Source organism: Trematomus bernacchii, unplaced genomic scaffold (genome assembly GCF_902827165.1).
Source record: "Trematomus bernacchii unplaced genomic scaffold, fTreBer1.1, whole genome shotgun sequence".
Lineage (NCBI taxonomy): Eukaryota > Metazoa > Chordata > Actinopteri > Perciformes > Nototheniidae > Trematomus > Trematomus bernacchii.
Window position 1 is genome coordinate 13,434,287 of NW_022987689.1, and position 21,889 is coordinate 13,456,175.

Sequence of the window (21,889 nt, forward strand, 5' to 3'; positions counted from 1 at the left end):
GATCAGTGAAATTAATTCCTGCTGCAATATCAAGGGATAAATGTTCTTCTGGTAAAATCCTTGTGGGAAGAAACTTCTATCAATTGTAAAGGGTTGGAAATAAAGAGACTGGAAATCGAATTCACCCCAATGGCCATTTAGTTTGACCCCATGAATCACACTGAGTGAGATAAGGCTTTTTGAAAAAGCTCTTTAGTGTGAGAAAGGGAAACAAATCTATAAACAATCAATGTTGGGTACAAATATGGACAGAAATGAATGTATTGCTCTAGTTTTAACTTGACATTTACGGTTCAAAGACAAAGCATCAACCTTCATTGGTTAGAAAACAAAATGTGGCTAGCTTAGTCAGGTGGCTTGGTCCACTTTAATATATCTTAAAGTATTAGGTAGAAATCTTAATGACTTTAGTTTCAACAATTGTTGGACAGATTTTCATAAAATGTGGTCTTAACACGTTCCCAACATGTTCCCAATGGGATGAATTGTAATCCTCTGACTTGTCATTAACATCATCATCCTATCAAAATAAGAGTTTGTCCAAGAATCTGTTTCATGACTAAATAATCACAATCCCCTTAGCCTCAGTGTTGTTTGTGCAATTAAACAAACACAAGTAAACCAACTTACCCAATCCTAAACAATAACATTCACTAAAAACTCTGCCTGCTAAACGTTAGCATGGTAGCAGTATCACTAACATTAGCATTTAGCTCTGTTTCAATTCTTCACGTCAGTTTACTATGAAATATGTAAATCATCGGTGGGTAATTTGGGGTGACCCAAATCATTTCGAGTCAATTATACCTCTGACAAACTAGATTTACATAAAGAGAAATATGAATTTAAACTAATCTGCCATGAGATGATTAAATAAGGTATAAACAAAATAGTGTGTAATGGATCCAAATGATCAACATTCATTAGGCTAATGGCTGAAACTGCTGCCAGAGTCGCTGCTATTGAATATTGATGGGGATGAATGATTAATGCACTTAATTATTTTCGGTTTTACATTTATATGCAATTTAAGTCCATGTGCGTGACATTTGTTTCTGTGAGAGGTGTATTTTTGGGGTTGAAAAATCTAATGTGATAAAAGAGAATAAACAAGCCCTTGGGGATGAAAATGTTTATAGACATTTGAAATTATTGATTAATTTAAAGGTCCCATGTCATGGCCATTTCTACTGATCATAATTCCATTGTTGAGGTCTACTAAAATAGATGTATATTGTGCAATTTTCCAAACTCACATTGGTTTCTCATACAGCATCTCTGTATAGTATGTGTATTCACTCTCTGTCCTCAACGGCTTGTTGGAGCTCCTGCCCCCCCCTCCCTGTGAGCCCAAAGAAGAAACAAATGGAAAATGAGAAATCTCCAACGAGGTGTTTTGGGGCAGCATAGACAGGTCTTTTCTGTGTTAGAGTTTTACTCGCTACAGGGTGTACTTTGAGGGTTTGTCACTCTGCAGTCCGTTTACATGCAGAAAAAGCTACATAACACACAAGGGGACGGGTAATAACCAGAAAAGCATGACATGGGACCTTTAAGAAAGAAAATGAATAAATCCTGTGAATCTAAGAACTCAATTTACTCTGGTAATCACTGTCAGCAGAGTCATTTGTCAACACAGAGTGGCAAGCCTTACAGAGTGATATATATTTTGGCATGCAACACTGGAGCAGGATCTTGGCAAAACAAATCCACTGAAGAAGAAACACACAGTGCTGTACTGAATCCAGTTAGTGATGCTTGAAAATCCCTTGAACAGAGATGTGACCACAGGCGGGGTATTCTTTCCCGGGACTATATGATTGATTTTTTTATTGTTCTATGTAGCACTGGCAAGCCATCCCATTGTCAGAATCTCATTTATGTTTCAAATAGAAAGTGGTGAGGACTGCAGTTGACAGCTTGCCCTTGATTTGAACTTGCATTCACAGTCTACATTCAGAATTCTAGAGCCTTCTCTGCATTTCCTCTTTGTACTCCCTACATGCATTCTGTCACGTAATTAGACATAACGACGTATATCTCCTGCTGCTGTTTCTCTATCCATCCCCATTCAATCCTCTAGAGTGGCTCCGTCTCTGTGTCCTTTGGGTCGTTGTATTCTTTTTTTGTTTTGTTTTTTTCCCAGATGGCGCATCTCTGTCGGGGATTATCTCCCGCTTACAGGACGCCGCTGTTCTTACTATCTTTATGTGCGTTTGTTCTAACCAAACGTGCACAACTGCCTGCATCTACACAGACAATTCAAACACACAAACAGGCACGTCCCTCCATCTTCCCGCTGCCTGGTGTCAGCAAGGCTGTTTCATAGCAAAGACTGTGATAAGAGGAAAGGGACTGTGTGTGAGAATGGTGTGTGTATGCACACGTCTCAAACAGCTGTGTGGAAAGGCATTGTGTGTGTGTGTGTGTGTGTGTGTGTGTGTGTGTGTGTGTGTGTGTGTGTGTGTGTGTGCGTTAGTGCGTGCGTGTGTGTGTATTGGGGAAGAGTGGAGCTTGTTTTGATGTCCTTGAAAGAACCACTTTGAGTTTTTAGACCTTTAGGCTGAGGATATTTAAAAAAAAGGGAGGCCATGCTGGTGTTTTTCACATCATATCTGGCTCTATATTTTTGAAATAGTTTGTTTTCAGCGGGGAAATTGCTAAATCATTCCCCCTAAACCTCTGCTCCGGGTCAGGAGAGGCTGTAGAGGTTAATCGTCTCATCTCTTATCTGCACAAATTGTCAGTGACCGCAGGTGAACTCAATATTCAGAGACTCGTTTTGATGTTCCCACCGAGTCAAATAAGTCCATGTAATGTGAAACGTCAACCCACTGAGAACACTCACTCATCCGTGCAGCTCCACCATGCTTTTAATTTAAGCTCTGACTGTACAAGTACAAGTTAAGCTTTTTTCTGGTTTTCCCACTGTTGGCAGACTCAAGCTGTATGAGTGAGAACAACTGGTCTCACTAAACCCATAGAAAGTCAAACCACAAAAGATAGGGCAGCCAACTGATGGGCAGACCATAACAAAGCCCTGATGCTGTTCACACATCTGTCTGAGAACTCGTGTGAAAGGAAGAATATCAATGACTGATGCTTCAAAGGTCAGGAAGCAAGGTAGTTAAAGCAATCATTTTGTAGGTTTTCAGGACAAACAACATTAGTCATTTTCTAAAGCATATTGCAAAATAGATTGTTTACTGCAGCACTTGTGAAATAGAGTATTAAGTCAAATAGAAAGGGTAAAACAATTACGTAGAAAATGCTTAAGTGTTTAAAACTGTTACAGAGGTTTACTGCCAGCAGACTTTAAAACCAGAAAAAGACAATTATGCGATATTACCATATCGAAAATGTAAGAAAATGTAGTCTCTCATGGTCTATCAATGTGTTTCCTGTTTTCTTTTGATACGTTTTCAACCCCTCTGTTATGTCTCTTTTTACTTACTTTGTGTGATTGTCTGCCCTGCCCTGGTTCTTTCACATCCTGCCCTTGTGTCCTTGCCTTTTATCAGTCTCTGTCAGAACCTTTTATATTGTCTCTTGGAAAGTTCTGTCTGGTTTTGCATCATCTTGCCCTGCCCCAGATTCTTGAAATAAAATGTGTTTCCTTGTCCTGCATTTTGGTCCAACCTGCTCCGCTTTCCGTGACAGCTATTGATATAACAACGATATATTGCCTATCCATACAGTAACTGAGGGTCTTCAAGGTTATTCACACCAAGTAGAGAAATGGAGCAGAAACCCCCTACTACATATGTATACAATTAAGTCCCTAACCCTAATATTAATCTGGGTCTACAGTTCTGTGTAGAGGGGCAATGTATAAACATACTTGTTATGGTGCATACAATACTTCTCTTTTAAAACAGTAATATGTATAGCTAATAGTGTGCCCTTATGGATAGGTTGCGTAGAGTGATTTAGCACAGGTTATCTAGCTCATGTAATTGCACCAGGATTCATGGGTGACAGTTAGACCATCATCATTGCAAACAGGCAGAATGTGAATAACATTTAATGTGTTTTTTCAGACATTTTCATTTATACAAAGATATAAACAACAACTTTTAAACCTATAAAATATAATTTAGTCCCCCTGTTGAAGACCTTAACTATTGTAAGTTAGGGTTGTTTATGCTAACAAAGCAGTTTTTAAACCCCCTATGTGTTCTACTGTAATCGAACTATATCAAGGACACGTAGGGCCATGTGTTTGGGGTTAACTTCATGCATAGGAGGGTGAGAGATGAGACTGAAAGCAATTCAGTGGAAGGTTCTCACAAGGACATAAGACTATAAACGTGTGTGAGTGAGTGTCTGTGTTTATTGTCTGGAAGTGCAGAAACCACAGTCTGGGGTCAAATCCTGTTTGCTTTGCTTTCTTGTGCAAGTTAAACCGAGGCAGCGAGTGTGAAAATGTGTGCTCATCGTTGCTTGCACATCGCTGTCGACTCACATTCGGTCACGGCTTTGGCGTATTCTTAATGACACGCGTGGAAGGAGGAGGGAGGCAGGGAGGCGAGGGATGAATAATGAGACATGCCTACACTCAGCATATTCTCTCTCCTTTAAAAAAAGAGAAGAAAAAAACCCCAGGAGCAGCGATATGGAAATGTGTTGTCTTTTTTCCTGAGGCGCATGACAGGGATGTTCTCTCAGGACAGACCTTAAGTATTCTCTCTGGGGCTGTCAACGCTCATTAATCTGGAAACCTTAAAAAAAAAAGTAACAACACATGTTTTATCCAAACTTCCTCGTGTAATTCCAGCACAGAAAACAGAGCAAAGGAATTTTGTAAATGATGTGGAGTGGGGGACAAACACAGCGGACAAGGTGACCACTGTAACAATCTGATAAGAGCATATGCCCTGTGTTGCACACACTATACGGGGGCAATCACAGGGGCTCTCCTTAACAGCAGCTTAGTCAACGCTTACAGTGAGTAGAATATCGGAAAACTGTCAAACGCCATGCCAATAATTAAGAAATAATCAAACCGCTGAGATGATGAAATAAAATAAAAACAACCCTCTGATTTCTCTCACCAGTTTGTCATGCGTTTCTTTATTAGCACACTTTTATCTTCCTCCATGTCGTGTCAGATTTTCATATAACCATTTAAATAACATATATATATATGATGTCTTATACTCTGATTGCCTTTTACTCGTTTAAATAGTATTTTTTATCCCATATGTGTTTAACAGAGACATATGTTTAGGATTTACATTTCAGGAAGGGCAAAAGGTGGATTTGCAAATGGTTAAGGACTGGGGGGACTGGGGGGTTTTATGGTTTAATGGTGGGATTGATAATGCCATAAGGGAATGTAAGGGTGGGACCAGTTGGCTATTCCCTAGTGTGACTGTAAGCTGTGTTCTGGGTGCAGAACTTCTCTATCCTCTGAGGATGAAGTTGCTCTGTTCCTGCATTTGAGATCGATTTTAATTGTATATAGACTTTCTTTATTACTTTATTAAATATGTCAAAAGATAATTTTATCATTTATCAGTTTCTCTTAAAAATGTCTTCCACACTCCAAAATACAAGTAAATACTCATGATTTAATGACTAGTTCTTGTGATTAACCAAATGTGTTGGATGGATACAGGGCCGGCCCGTAGCACTGGCGTTATAGATGTTCGCCTGGGGCGCCAGATCTGGGGAGGGGCTGCGCTGACAGCTCTGGGAGGGAAAAAAACATTATTGACCGTTGGTGCTCATCCTAATTTTCGGCCTAGATGTAACAATCTTCATAATTAAGTAAATGTAACACTCTTTTCACCCCGGTTACACGTTTCATTTGCCCTGTACGATGGGCGCTGTAAGTGGTGAAAATGGGGGATGTCGGCTTATCAGGCGCCTGCTGCTCACAGCCAAAATGCGAGTGAGCGAGGGAGAGAGGGAGCACCGGTCTCTGGTGCTAGCTGCGCTAACGGATATAAGAAGAAGATGCTTCTACAATAATGTGGAGGGAGAGTCCTCTCCAGTCAGACTGAGAGGCTGATAACTACAGCTCAGTGAGGTAACGGACTCTGAGTGTTTAGATAGTTAACTTTAGTCTAAGTTATCTCAGTGGGTCTCAAACGGTTTGGTCACAATTTATGTAAACACATATTTCCAAGGCACTCCTTTATAATTATTAGGATAAATAAAAACAGGTTTGAAATCATTCCAATGTATACTATATGGACTGTAAACCAAACATATCCTTTAAAACTGGAGAGATAACAAAAAATGCATAAATAAATACATGTTAACTGGGTAAAATAAGATATGAATGAACAACAAAAATAAAATACGTTACATCTATTTGTTATTGGCTATGGTAGGTTATTGGTTATGTTGACATACTTATTTGATTATTAAAATACTGCTGTCAGTCGATTAAAATATTTAATCGCGATTAATCGCAAATTAATCACACATTTGTTATCTGTTCTAAATGTACCTTAGAGGGATATTTTTCAAGTTTTTAATACTCTTATCAACATATGAGTGGACAAATATGCTTTATATGTTTGTTTATTATCATTTGAACAATGACAAATATTCTCATGAATATTAAACACAACAACCTCTGAACATTACAAATATTCGCCTCAATTCAACCTGGAACCTCTCTCATACAATAATACTGTGTGTGTGTGTGTGTGTGTGTGTGTGTGTGTGTGTGTGTGTGTGTGTGTGTGTGTGTGTGTGTGTGGTGTGTGTGTGTGTGTGTGTGTGTGCGTGCGTGCGTGCGTGCGTGCGTGCGTGCGTGCGTGCGTGCGTGCGTGCGTGCGTGCGTGCGTGCGTGCGTGCGTGCGTGCGTGCGTGCGTGCGTGCGTGCGTGCGTGCGTGCGTGCGAATGTGGAGACACTGTGATGGATCGTTGGAGCTATGTGCCGCTCAAGGCATATATGCTCGAACGGGAGCTGCCTGGACGCTGCAATCATGTAGCGCGCACTATCCGTGCTGAGTGTGCTGACTTTTCGTACAATGTCCCACTGTCTGGCTACCTGCATAAAGTCAAGTGCTCGGCGCAGTTGTCGGCGAAATGTCGCTCCTCTGTTTTCATTGAAACAGCTCCTTATATCCGTTAGCGCAGCTAGCTAGCACCAGATGCTAACAACAACAACAACACGTAAGGTGTGCCTCGCTCGCGCCACACATACACACACCCTCCCGGTCCTCCCGATGGCCAGTCCGGGCCTGCCGGTAAGCGTGGAAGTGTGGTCTGCCACAAGCGGGCGGCAGGAGCGGGGCTGTCAGCATCAGCTTGTAGATGGTATTTTAAACTCGATGCGCTCTGAAACTACGGGGCGGCCGAGGACAAAAAATACACATGCGTTAATCGCGTTAAAATTAGGGCTGTCAAGTTAACGCGTTAATAACAGCTAAAATCTCGCCGAGGGCAGCAAATTGTCTAGAGCCGGCCCTGCATGGATACCATGTATTCTTTCTGATATGTGAGTCTGAAGATCCTCCTTAGAAAAACCCGGAGCCCCAACAGTGCTGCAGTCATAAAGTCTATTTATGGCATGTTCAGTGACACTTGTATCCTCGTATCTCTCGCCCCCTTCCACACACTGTCCCACTTGGAGCATATTTATCATTTGCTCAATATGGCCGTGGTGTGGCCCTGCTCCTCAGGGCTTTGATTAATATGCACTCTGGCTCCGTCTGCTTAGTCAGCGTTCTTCCTGTCCCCTTCCTCTCCTCCTGCTCATTGCGCCTGCCATCTTGCCTGTCGCCTCCTGTAAGCTGTCCTCCGTCCGTCTCAGTGACTCACATGTTTCTTCCTATTTGTCTGAACGCCTCTCGAGCTTACCCTCTGTCTGACTCTTCCTCCCTAACTTGTTTCCTTTCTCAAAGTCTGCACAACTCACTGTATCCTCTTTATTCTACTATTGTTTCCTTGTCTACCGTCTGTGTTCCCTTTGCTTGTTACCTCTCTTTTCATCTCCTTTTTGAATCTCTCTCTTTTTTGAATCTCTCTCTCTCTCATTGTCTCTCTTCTTTCCTCCTCTTTCCGTCTCATCTTTCCTTGTTTCCTCTCCTCTTCTTTCTTGTCCTTGTCCTTTCTGTTTCTTTTCCTTGTTTTATCTCCTTTCTATTCATCTTCTCTCTCTATTGCTGTTGTTACCTTGTCTCCTTTCCTCGTTTCCTGTCCTTGTTTTCCACCTCACCACATACTTTTTATTTTCCTCCTAGTTTCCTTTCCTTGTTTCCTCTCCTCTCCTTTCTTCTCTTTACTCTTCACTTCTATCTATATCTTTTATATAATACTTATCCTCTTGTTAACTCCCTTGTTTCATTTCTCTCATTTCCTTTCCTCGCCATCCTTGTTTTATCTACTCTTTTCTTCCTGCTTTCTTTTCTTGTTTCCTCCGTTTCCCTTCACTCCTAGTTTCATCAAATGTTCTGGGTTCGTCTTTTCTCTAGTTTCCTTTATCTAATGTCCTTCTCCCCTCTTCTTTCGACCTCATCTTCCTTGTGTCCTCTAATTATCCTAGACTCTCTCTTCTCCTATCTTTTAAAGCATTCTACTTTTCTTCATCTTCTAATTCCCTCTGGTCTTCTCTTCGAATATCCTCCTCTCCGTGTCTCCTCTTGTTCTCCACACCTCACTATCTCCTTTCTTTTTCTTCAGCTTGTTTCACCTCCTCTGCACTCCAATTTAATTTCCCAAATACTCTTTTAAAGATTGAGTTCAATTCGATCGGCTGCCGTAGGTATTAGGATAAGCCCTGTTGACCTGGTTTAGGATGTGTCTCTTTCCCTCTCCCTCTTGCCTCACCCAATATTAGGGGACATCTATGAGTTGACATCTGCTGCATCTGATTATATTTCACATTATTCATCCAGATCTGTAAAGTAACTAAAGGTAATAATACATGTAGTGGAGAAAAAGTAAACGATGTACCTCTGAGTTGTAGTGGAGTAGAAGTACAAGGTAGCATAAAATGGAAATACTCAAGTAAAGTATCTAAAAATTGTACTTAAAGGTGGGGTAGGTAAGTTTGAGAAACCGGCTCGAGATACACTTTTTGTTATATTCCATGGAATGCTCTTAACATCCCGATAGCAATGAATATCTTAAGTGCTTTGACAACAAATCCATACAAAACCGTCATCTGTGGAAGCTGTAGTACTGTAAAAAGTACGACCAATCATTTTAGCCAGCCCGGCTAAAATAACTGGATGGCCTACCTGCCTGTCAGCCTTCCATCTGTGCACAAACTTATCTCGTGCCCTCATTGGTCATGTGCACGTTCGTGTGTGTTGGAGGAGGGGCTCTGTAAGGAAGTGGCAGATTTCCTCCGGTTGTGTATTTTCAAATTCTAGCGATCTCGAGCCGGTTTCTCCAAAATTACCTACCCCACCTTTAAGTACAGTACCTGAGTAAATGTACTTTGTTACTTTAACAACTGGTTACTCGATATTCACAGGATATCATCAGGAACAGCTTGTGAACTGCCTTGACGAATCAAATCAAATAAGAATCAGAAGCCGGTTTATTGCCAAAAAGGGTTACAAATACAGGAATTTGATTCGGAGCATATAGTGCATACATAAACAAACTTAAAAGGGACATATTAAGCTAATTTCAGGTTCAAATCTGTATTTAGTGTCTCTACTGTGACATGTCTCCATGCTTTAATGTTCAAAAAGCTCTTTATTGTTCTCATACTGCCTGTGCTGCAGCACCTCTTTTCACCCTCTGTCTGAAACCAGAGCCCAGTCTGCTCTGATCGGTTAGCTGGCTGGCTCTGTTGTGATTGGTAAATTGCTTAGAGATGTCCCGCCCCTTAGCCTATCACGTACAATGTGTTGGAGCACTAGCCAATAGAAGGGCGCGTGTTAAGTAGTGATGTTGCTACGTCGCAGAGGCTGTAGAAAAAAGGGAACATACTATAAAGGACAATTTGAAAGGCTTTTTTCAAAACTATTATTGCATTTAAAACATATAAAATAAATGAAATATAAATATATGAAAATTAAGTACATTATGAAAATGACTATTTACTCTGAAAGTAAAACAATATGTGCAGTATATCAGAATTTAAAGTGGCAGAGCGGTGCAGTTATATAACAGGTAGCATTGAACAGAATTGTGAAGAACATAGAGGAATGTGCAATAACAGTTTGAAATATGAGAAATGGCTCACATGATGAAAAGTACCCAATAAGCAAAAGGCCCTAAAGTAAAGAAACATTTTGTTATTTTACAGCCTTGGTCTTTTGTGAAAATCATTTGACAACAGTTCATAAAAACTTGTTGCTGGCAGCCACACTTTGCAGTCTTTACGCGTTCATGTGGTGTGAGTTGTATACAGTCATTATGGAGTCCGACAATAAACCTTAAAAGCCATTTTCTGCACAAAGCGTCTCGACAGCGCTCAGATGCTGGCACTGAAAGAGCCGAGGCAATCAATCCAAGCCGGAGTATAAAAGCTATTTGAGCTGGCGCTGGAGCCCATTTGTTGCAGAAGGGTCTGTTTCTGTCAGCGCTCCTTATCATCCAGCCTGTTTGACCAGAGACAGACAGGAGCTGTAGCTGAGATATAGAGCCATGTAAACAACACCTTTATTCTCCTGGGCTTATCTAGCTGAGTCACATTGAGATCAAAAGTAAAACATTTGTTTATGCTGCGACAAATACAGCAAATACAAAGAGATTGTTGTCAACATATACCATTCTGTGAACATACTTTTCTATAATGTTTTGGTGATATTTTTATTTATGATATTCTGGACCGTCTACAATAGGATTTGTTTTAATATAATATAAAAATATGTTTTTTCGACATACCATACTATGATGTTATTTATGATGTTTTGCACAAACAACTCACACATTTTTTTATCTGATATTTTTGACATGCTATCTTTTCTAATATTTGATTACACTCTGCCGTTTTTTCTGTCATTCTCAACATACTATTCTATGCCTTTTTTTCAACATACCACACAATGACGTTTTTTTTGTCATACCATACTATTGCGTTTTTTCTGATACTTTCTATTTTTTTCAACATACTATACTGTACTATGACTTTGTTCTAATATTTTCGACATACTACTGTACTAAGCCTTTTTTTTCAACACATTTTATCATGTTGTTTTTTTCTGATATTTTCGACACACAACAGTCGGATTTGTTTAAACATCGTTCACTATTACGTTTCTTCGACATTACACTGACATATTTTCTGTTATTTTCGACATACTATACTATGAAAATTCTTTCAACATTACATACTATGATTTTGTTCTGATATATTTTTAACATACCATACTTTGGTATTTTTTCTGATATTTTGGACAAACTAAAGAAGGATTTGTTTTAACACATGTTTTAACACATATTTTCAGATATTTTGACATACTACAACCTGAGAATTTGCCTATTTGGGAATTTATCATAGACATGAATTAAACACACCAAACGTTTCAGAATGTGCTTTATATAATAACAAATAACAATATACAGCAGTGCTATGACATATTATACCACAACTTTTATGAATGATGACATTTGAATGGTATTCCATTGAAATTGGATTACTTTCCATGACATACTGTATTTTAGCTCTCAAGCTAGCCCCAAAACATTGTTATGGAGATATAGATATGGGGACATGCAAGCTCAGTAACTTGAATGATTTTATCCGTACCACTTATCGCACAATCCCAACCCTTTTTATTTGCTTTCAACTAATCACACACTCCTTATCAGTGATCGGAGGTTGCCCAGTGAAATGTAAACACATTATCTCCATGACAGCTGAGCAAACTCCATCCGATAGGGGAAAGTGTGCTGTGGTTTAAATCACAGGAAAGTGTCCTTGAACTGGGATTGTTTTGTATGTTTTTTATATATTTCTAAAGTCAAGAATGCACTTTTAAGCATATCTTATTTGTTATATCAACCACCCAGCAATACATGTATCAGAATTTCTTATAATAAATTACAATCCTGAAAAACTAATTTCATTGTTCTCTAATGCCCCTTTCACACCGGCGCTTTTTCAGCTCCGGCTCGGAGCTGGAGCTGAAAAGTACCGGTTTTTCCTGTTCACACCGCAGCGGCGCCGCCTCATAGCTCCGGAATGCGGTTCACTTCCAGCTCCAAAAAATTGTCGGTCTAGAGGCAAGAGCTTCGGAGCTAGAGGCGGCGTCGCTTACGTCTCTCTTACGTCGAGGCGTGCAGGAAACTAAACCCACCTCCCCTGAACATGGGTCGACTGAAGAGTCTCGTCATGCCTGCCTACAAGCAGTAGCGCTGAGCAAAGTGACTAGAAGGCAACCACACACTTATAAAGAAAAACACACTTTATAAAGTCAGGCAACACTAACCAGGCTTCGTGTGATTCTGTTTATTTGTACCTTACTTTGACCATCCGTTCGCTGTTATTGATCATTGTGGAGAGCAGGCAGACGTTTTGTTTGTTATTATAGCAGCTATCGGATGGAATCAATACATGGGCTGCACAGGTTGTCATGTCCGACTATCACAAGTAGAATCATAATGAAAAATACGCCGGTAAAAAGTGCCTGTAGAAAACGGCTTAGCAAGTAGTCAGTTTAGCTTCGGTTGCTATGCTAACATCACCCATGTTATACCAGAGAAACTTTCATAACAGCGTTGTGATGCCAAACAGCGTCAATTCAGACTGACACACATTCACTTAAGGGGAACTGGGGATATGTATCAGCTGCTTGTGTGACAGTCAGACAGTGAATACTTTAGAGCCGTGTGAGCTAACCCGGAGCTAACGGGAGAATAAACTCCCGTGGAAGAGCAGCAGCACTGCAGCGGTCGGTAAATGCTGCTGAAACACATTAATAAACAATGAACCACGGCACTCTGGAGAAAAGTATAAGGTTGGAGAAGTCGTTATTCAATTTAATCTGGCTTTGTATGATTAAAAGCAACACGATCATCGACCCGACGCAGTCCCCCCCCCCGTTGTTGTTGTTGTGAGCTCCGTTGGGGAGAAAATCAGCGATGTAAGCGGTGACGTCATGACGCAGCAGCGGCAGCTCTGGGTGGTGTGAACAGAGCGGGAGCTGAAAAGGGAAACCGGAGCTGAAACAGAAAAGCTCTAGCTAGGAGCTAGAAAGGGAAAAGCGCTGGTGTGAAAGCCGCATTAGTCTCATGGCTCTCAGACAAGATTTCCTAAGCATACTAAACAACAAGGATTGTCATTTACTCACAGAGAAGATGCTGTAGATTGACTTCATTTGTAACAATTTGGTCCATTAGTAGCAACAAATTGACACATTGGACTCTAATAGAGTCTCCCAACAGCAGTCGATACAGAGCGATTATCCTGTGGTGATGCACATTACACAGCAGCTGGGTCGTGGATGTTGAGCTGGTTCGATGTTCAAATGTCCTTACATTTCAAACTTCTGCCTTCCTTTGCCATTTGCAGCTGCCAGTGCGTGAAACCTCAAATGTTTAAAGGTCCCCTATTATACTGTTTTTCATCAATATATAATAGGTCTCAGATATATACAAAACATGTCTCTGAAGTGTTTGGCTCCAAATACCAAACAGATCATTGCAGCATCCCATAAACCCCTCTGCTTCAGCCCTGTTTCAAAAGTGCTGATTCTCTGTATGTTACTTTAGATGAAAATAAGGAGCCCCTCCCCACGCCCCTCTGAGAGATATTTGGTTAAAAAGAAAACAATGGTGCTCTAGGAGGAGATTCAGGTGATAAGGGGGGGGGGGGGGGGGTTACCTTGGTTGGTGATTGGCTAATGGTTACACAAGCCAAATAAACCTTATGACATCATACAGTGGCCAAAATCTGATCAGCTCATTTTCAGACAGGTTTTTATATAAATGGATCAGGACAAAAAGAGAGCGAATATTTTTTCCTGAAACGTTCAGAATCTCTTTACACAGAGGGGACACATGTTGATGTATAAAAGACATGAAAAAGTGGATTTTGCATAATAGGTGACCTTTAAACCATAAACCTTCCTTTCTCTCTTTTCCCAGAGGCCCAATCCAGCGCCAACATGTTCGACTCCCTTTACATGGAGCTCTCAGCCTCCCTGGACCACGGGACCACGGAGCTGTTGGAGGCCGCCGTTCGGTCTGCGAGGGGCGACTGCGTGGGCCCCGGCTGGACCGACGGAGACCCCGGTTCAGCCCGGAGAGAGAGCCTGACCAGCAGGGCCAAGCGCTTCCTGTCGGGGCTGGTACCGCGCTCATACGGTCGGGACAGGGACCGGGATCGGGGGCGATACCGGGAGATGAGCCGCCACCGGGGCAGCAAGATCCTCCGACAGAAGTCTCGCTCCTGCCACGACCTCAGTGCACTGTGACCCACACACACACACACACACAAGCCTACACACAGACAACACTCCAATACATGCGCACACACCAGATTAGAGGAGATGGCAAAGTGTAAAAGATGGAGGAGTAGAAGAGGATTAAATGAAAAATATAAGGAAGGAGCAGATGACTGAATACAGGGACAATAAGGAGATGGAGACTAGTATTTGTGGGGAACTTGGAGGGGAAATTGAGCAATGGTGGTGTAGGAAAGTGGAGAGAAAATAGGAAAGAAAGTTTGATAGATAGAGCCGAAGATCGTAGCACTAAACCTTTAATCTTCTTCATCAGTGAAACCAATTTTACGATAAAAAATAGAGGCCACGTTTGCGAGAAAAAGCAGATCAAATGATAAGGAGGTGAGCTGGATTTGCAGCTCCAGCTAAGGTGAATCAGCGAGCACTCATTACCTGATGAGAGCAGGAGAGAAACGATTAGCGACAGCAGAGAGAGTCACATCAAGAAGCTGATTGGACACTTACTGTGGCGGACTGGAAGGGGTGGGGGAGGCACAAATAAACACACAAGTAGCACGCACTGATTATGTAGAGACTGATAGCAATCCAATGTATACCTATTGTGAAACTTGTTTTATAGCATGCCGAGTAGACGATCTAAGACATGACCCTGTAGGTTTTACAGTACAGGATACTGGGTTTACTGTACCTCAGTGGCCAATAGCTAATGCACAATCCAGCTAGTGTCTCTAGCAATGCCATCTTAAAGGCATAACCCTTTATTTCATAAGAAAAAAGAAAAAAAAGAAGACCCCTTTCTGCGCATTTTTCTAGCCACAATCGTTACACTGCATCCATCTTTTGTGTCCCGTACCGATTTTGAAGTGTTTGATGATTCCAATGGCATACATTCATCTGTGATTTTTATACAAGGATAAAAACATCAGCGGCCAAGCCATATTTCCGCTGGATGCACCATGAGCGATCAGCACAAAGAACCCTTTACCCAAGGAAGTGGAGCGAAAGAAAAAAGGTCAGAATAAGCGGCGTTGACCAGACAGAACTTTTCTTCAATAGCCGCTGAGTCACTGAACGCTGGGATGTTCTTGAAGTAAGTCAGACAAGAGACAACCTAATCTACCTGTGGCTGTTCGATGTTTTTCCTTTTTCTCTTTCTACCCACTGGCATTATTATGAGTGTTGAGATTGTATTATGTGGGGGCTGGCCACACAGGTGACCAACAAGGGAATGTTCTGGAAACGTTTGGATAACTCGTCAAGCGTGGCAGCGTCACTGACACATGCTCACCGCTTGTCACAGTCAACTAGGCACTCTTGTCTTTCCACTGAAAATAAATTAATTTTTGTTTGACATCCTAATTGATTTCCTTGTCTTTTTTGTTTTTTTTTAAATAACAAGAATATGAAATGAATGTCTCATTACAGTCGTTTCTAGGAGGAGGGATTGCATGACAGGTCTTGACTCAGGTCCTCTCTAGAGACTTCAACATGACAGTTACTCCATTTATAACTAAGCAGCAAAAACATGCAAAGTCAGCACTTTGTAACAAAATCTCAGGTTGAAAATAGATTGAATCATGGCTTCAAGATATGGAGAACGATCATTATGGGACATCTGTCAAGTTACTTGCTTAATGAGAATGTAAAAACCAAAATGTGTCTCCCGCTGATTCTCTACTGTCCTCAATGGCTGTCCGGGTACTGCAGATTTAATCAGCATAGTTCCTAAAATGATTATACTCTAATAAGTTCAATAAAAGTGTATGTGTAAATATAATAAACCACATTTCATATTCAATATTCCTCTTTTCAACACAACCGTTAACTGCAATCGTAATGCATTAGTAAAAGGCTAAGTGAAAGATATGAACCTACAGCGAAATAGCGCCTGAATTTGCAGCGCATCTTGGCTTCATGGTAAAAGAGGGATTGTCAGCTCACTGTTTAGGTGTAGTTTATTTCAAACATTTGGTGGAGACAAACAAAACCAAAAGAGATTAAATATTGACTTACAATAAGGTGGCCAGAAACAGTACTCCAAATGAATGATCATTTTGCCAAGTGTGTTAATAAGCTAATGTTTGCTAACAAGCTAGCTGTATCATCTTATAAAGTCATGATAGCCATTTGTCAATGTTCAGGTTGAAACTACAGCACAATGTATCCATTACGTCAGATCCCCTTAGAAAGAGGTTAGAAAGTGAAGTAAGTATTTTGAAACATAATCTGTTTAACACCCATTGGCCGTTTGTGATAATGAATAAATGAAAGGGACCATCAGCTGGTTACAACACAAAGGTTACAAAAATGGTGTGAATAATCTCTCAATGGAAAGTCCATATAAAACAACATTTTTTAATGAAGCACAGATACAACTGTCTACTTACGATTAGGGTCAGGGTTAGCAAACGCTTATTTACACATCTAGCGCTGGTCAACATTATCGTTCTTTTTAAGTCTTTTAAGTCTGGCCACCTGATGAATTTAAGTCCAATATTCAATATATTTTAGTTTGTTTGGTCTCCACCAAGTCCAGAAAAAAACGTACCCCAACCATATCAACTTATAAAGTAATTTGCCATTTGTCATTCTAATAAAAATGGATTGAGCACGTTTAACCTACAACACATTTGATCCGTTACTTTATCACTTCAGTTAAGTAAGGACATATGTTTCTTTGCGATTTTGGGTGAAATGTGCTTGCAGTAGGGTTGGGCTAGAAAACACTTAAAGCCTTTCCCTTTGGATACAATTGTCCACCTAGGGTTAGGGTTGACACTAGGATTTGGGGTTTGATTTCTAACTATTGAACAGGTGTACCAACACTTGATTCCCTTAACATGATAAACCAAAGAAGCATTTTTAGTTCACCAAATGTAGTCTACAGAAATAATGGCACAAATAACTACAGTATGAAGACATCTCTGTCAGTCCCCCCTCTTTCTGCTCCACCGTGCATGTATAGAGAAAGAAAAAGATAGAGCATGGTACCCTTAAGTCAATCATATGAGATTGCATAAGATAGCTTCTGATGCTGGTACAAAAACGATCTGGAGGAGATGGGAGGACTCTTGAGAGGATGGAACTGGCAAAGAGACAGAGGGGTTGATGGAGGGAGAGTCAGAGAGAGAGAGAGTGACGGGGTTGGAGAAAGGCTTTGATGAGTAATGGTTGCTTGGAGACAGTTGTCAAGGAGACGATGAGTCCTCAAGTCTCAAATGTCTTATATTTCTGATGATTTCCAGAAAGCCATTGTTTTGTTTGTTTTCAGTTTTCCCCCCAGCTGGTGAATGAGACAGGCACAATGGAAAGGTGAACTGTCCAAACATAGACAGGCTGGATTTCAAACAATACATCTCGCACAATGGAAAATAACACATATAGCATTTCATCACCCTTAAACAGGTAAAATAACTGTCAGATAATAGCATTCATTTGACAGCTGCACAGACGCCCGCTGGAAAAATGGACTAGGAAACAGGGAAAATATGATACAATCTCTTTTTGTGACACCCTATCAGTCTCTCAAATCATGACAGAAACCCTCCCTCTCTGTGTCTTTCTGTCGCTGACTCATTCTGTAGGCATTTACTGAGATTTCTCGGGCAAAAGAATACTTCCATGAGCAGGGAAGCCGAAAAACCACCTACTGTGATCAGTGAAAGCCTGTCGAACTTGCTGCTCACTTTGCAACGAAGAACGTCTATTTTCAGTAAGCACTGTGCATATCTAATGTGATGCATAAGTATCTGAGGTGTGAGAGTAGGCATGTTAGTTAGCAGGTCATATTGGCAATAGTCTGTGTATTCTCACGTGGAGGCTGCAGCGATGGTGTGGCCTGTGTGTATGTGTATTAGGTGGTGCAGGAATTGATCCTAAAAACTGGAAATTAGTTAGCATTTTAACAGCATTTAAGTCAATGTTTTTTCAAACATGTCTCGGATTAGATGTCTGAAATAAGATATGTGGATAACACAAGCTTAAGAGACTTTCATGTTTTTGTTCTACGGCATAAAATACGTCACTAGATACCCCACTCGTGATTGTCCAATGCTGTGAAGCGACCAAATAAGACCACAAAACGTCAGAATGACACGCATTAGTCGCCGTTAGCTTAGCGGTGTTGAAGCGGAGCCATGCCACCGTGATGTAGGTCTTTTGTAGTTTATACTGTAGTTAGCTTTTACACTTCAATAATCACAAAGTGGTATTAGTAATTGGAGATTATCTTGCTGATCAAAGTGTGTCAGTATCATTAACGTAAAATAATCATAAAATTAAACTCTGAAACTCTTTTGTCAAGGGACGACTTCCAATGCTAACTTCCGGGTTGGCCTAGAAAAATACATCACGACTGCATTACTCTACGGTGTGGCTAGACATGAAGTGGCTTATAAGTAAGCCTGGCTGAATCCCTGGGGAATTCAAATTCTTCCCTTGTCATGGGGCAAAGGCTGATTGTATCCGAAAGGTCATTCTTCCTCTGCTTTGTCCTGAGTGACACGGATCAAACATGCACAGAGCTATAATAACCTACAACAACAAAAGGGACTGAATAAGCCAGACGGATCTTGCTTGAATATCACGCTCAGAGAGAGGCAAATATCATTAAAATTGGCTTTGAGCAAACCAAGAATCCAAGAGTGAAAGAAAAGTGGTTGTTAAAGCAAGGACAAATCAACAATCATATAACAGACTGAATGCCTTGTGCAATGCTCCCCCCCCCACGTCTCCAGCAATGTGGATTAATAGCAGGTCAAAAGGTAATTTGAAAAATATGGCAAACTATAACCAGACTAGCATTGATCTTAGCTGAGCTCCCATGGAATGGATGGAATGGGAATTGTGTTGGATATGTGCAATGAATCAAGTCAAACTAGGGTTGTAATGTTAGAATAACAGCAGGAACATGACCGTACATAGCTAACACACAAAACCACAAATGGTATTGTCAGATAGTTTAAGGAAAATGTAAAACGAGGCGACAGATGTTAGCTTATATTAGCATGAACATACATAAAGTGGCGGGAAACAGCTGGCCTGGCGGTCTAACTCTGATGCTCAATAATTAACATGTTATATCTGGATTCTTCAAGCTGTACCAAAACTGTGGTGTTTTCAAAAATGGCCATATTGGGGGGAAGAAAATGTCAGTGATGTGAGCACAACAAACAACATTAGAAGTGATTGAGGGAACAAGGGATTGGGGCATACTCTATGTTCCCTGGGTGCTCATTGTAAGATATTGCTAGTGGCTATATTTGCAGTAAAAAACAACCAAAATAACAAAGGGAGAAGGATGTTTCAAAGCAGTTTTTAAAGGTACAAATCCATTCAGCAACTGTGGAGATACAAAAGTCTTAAATCAAGATAAATGTCTTGCCAGCGTAGATTTGAAGGAATATGGCAATATCATTATGTGGCTATAAATAGGTGATTTCTTGATGCAGGGGACACACATGAACCATTTCACCAAAGGAAAAACCATTTCTGAGAACAGAAGAGCTTGCTTATCGCCCCTGTTTTTAGTCTTCATGCCAAGCTAATCCGTCTTCTTGCTCCAGCTTATTTTTTACATTTGACATTTTTCACAAGATCTCAGGACACCATTTTCTAACACAACGAAAAACACTTTTGTTACTAATAAGGTTAATGGTTCTTCCTCTATGCATGTTTCACCCTACCATCAAGTTTCATTATAGTTTATTCAGCTAGTAAGATAACCTCCTTGGCGGAAATAATACTGTATTACTAAAAGCAAAGTTTGTTCTGAACAAGGTGCATAGAGAAAAAGTCCATTAGCTCAGTCATTTAGGAGATTTAGGTATAAGCCAAAAATCTATAGAGCCTGTTCCGCACAACCACACATGTTGAGCCAAGTCATTTGATGTGAGACCTAGATTGGTTTGAAAACAGACTGTCAGTGTAATACGATGGAGAGTGCTGTTATCTCCTAATGAGCAGCCGCCACTAAAACCCATTTGATTAAGGCCTATCATGCAATGCCGAAACTAAATCATACTTCATCAAACCATGGGTATTTCATCTGTTTGTGCATCACTAATACACTCTGCAATTTGCAAGAATTTGAAAGATCTGATAACACAACAATGACAAATATTGTATTGATCCCCAGGGAAATGGGTTTCGTGACGGAAAATAAAAAAATGAAAAGAAAATGTTTTTTTAAGTTAAATGTACAAATCTGCAATAAAAAATGAATTAAGATATCATATAAAACTAAGAAATTAAAGCATAAATGTCCAATAAAAACTCAAATAAAGAAAAATTAATACAATACTATACAAGCATAAAAAAAGAAACTGGGGAATATTCTTGTTTCAAAAGTCAACAGTTTAAGAGATAAGTAAATGTTTTGCTCACAGAGAGAAATGAATGCACATTCATTCATGATCTATTCATATTTTCTTAATTACATACCCATTTGTGATATGATCATTAAGAGATAGCAACAGGAATTCATTATGTGTCTTGATGTAATTCATGTAATAAATCATTATATTAGCATGGGATTTGAATCATAATTCTAAAGTGTAATAAGACAATCTTTTGTGACTAGTTTATACTTTGTATTCTGCAGGAGGAACATTTACAAAACAAAACACGAAGAGTCAGCCTGTGGAGAGACACACTGTGATGTTGAGTTTTCAAAGATAATCGCTTTTCCTTCCTTTGATCACTTCAAACAAACTTTCATTCAGCTAAATTATATTGAGGTGTATCTCAAAACCCAAATATAATTTATTCATAGTTCAATACTACGTCACAAAAGTATGGAAAGATATGTTTTCCTGATATGTGTATCCTTTAAAGTGGACCTATCATGCTATATTATAATAATATAGTGTAGGACCATACTTATAAGGCATAATTATACTTTTTTTTTTCTTCAAAATACCAAATAGATCATGCATTTTAGCCATGCCTCATTTCGCTCAATTTGCACTTTTTTACCCCTGTTTTTGCAAGGGCTGATTCTGTGAGAACAGCACCACCTACAGGCCTGGCATATGTACTACAGCGTCTCCAGCGCTTTCGAACGGCAATGGCCGTGGCTGTCTCCTCCTGATTGGTGGAGTTGGCCCAATAGCCGTAGCGCCACCGTCCTGACGTCAGGACAGTGTTCAAATCTGGATCAGTTTTTATCAGATCCGTTGCAGCCCCTTTTTTAGAGATTTGGGTATGGAGGAAAAGAGAGAGGGTTGTGTTTTCTGACACTTGGTGAGTTCCCTGGAACACCGGGGACACATATTCATGTATAAAAGACGTACAAAAGTGCATTTTGCATGATAGGTCCCCTTTAAATATTCTAATTGGCTCTATGTTGTCTCATGCTTTTTGGGTGAGAAGGCATGCAACTGTGACAAAAATAAAAACACTGTTATGATGTAATCCAATGCAATGCAAAAACCTGCATTGTAATTTGTGTAAAAATGTCCTCTTTAAGACTAAGATTAAAACTTGATGAAATACTTTATATTCAGAGATAATTCAATGTTTCACTCTGGTGTTATTTACATCAACTACACACTCGCCT

General features: G+C 40.2%; 1 protein-coding gene across 1 annotated transcript in view; it reads left to right on the forward strand.

Annotated features, from left to right (window-relative positions):
* Positions 1 to 15,690, forward strand: part of rem2 (RAS (RAD and GEM)-like GTP binding 2) — a 41,073-nt gene extending 25,383 nt beyond the window's left edge. Inside the window, 1 exon segment of the mRNA XM_034137135.1 lies at positions 14,012 to 15,690. Coding sequence (XP_033993026.1) covers positions 14,012 to 14,340 — 329 coding nt within the window. The 3' untranslated portion in view covers positions 14,341 to 15,690.
* Positions 15,691 to 21,889: the final 6,199 nt, after the last annotated feature.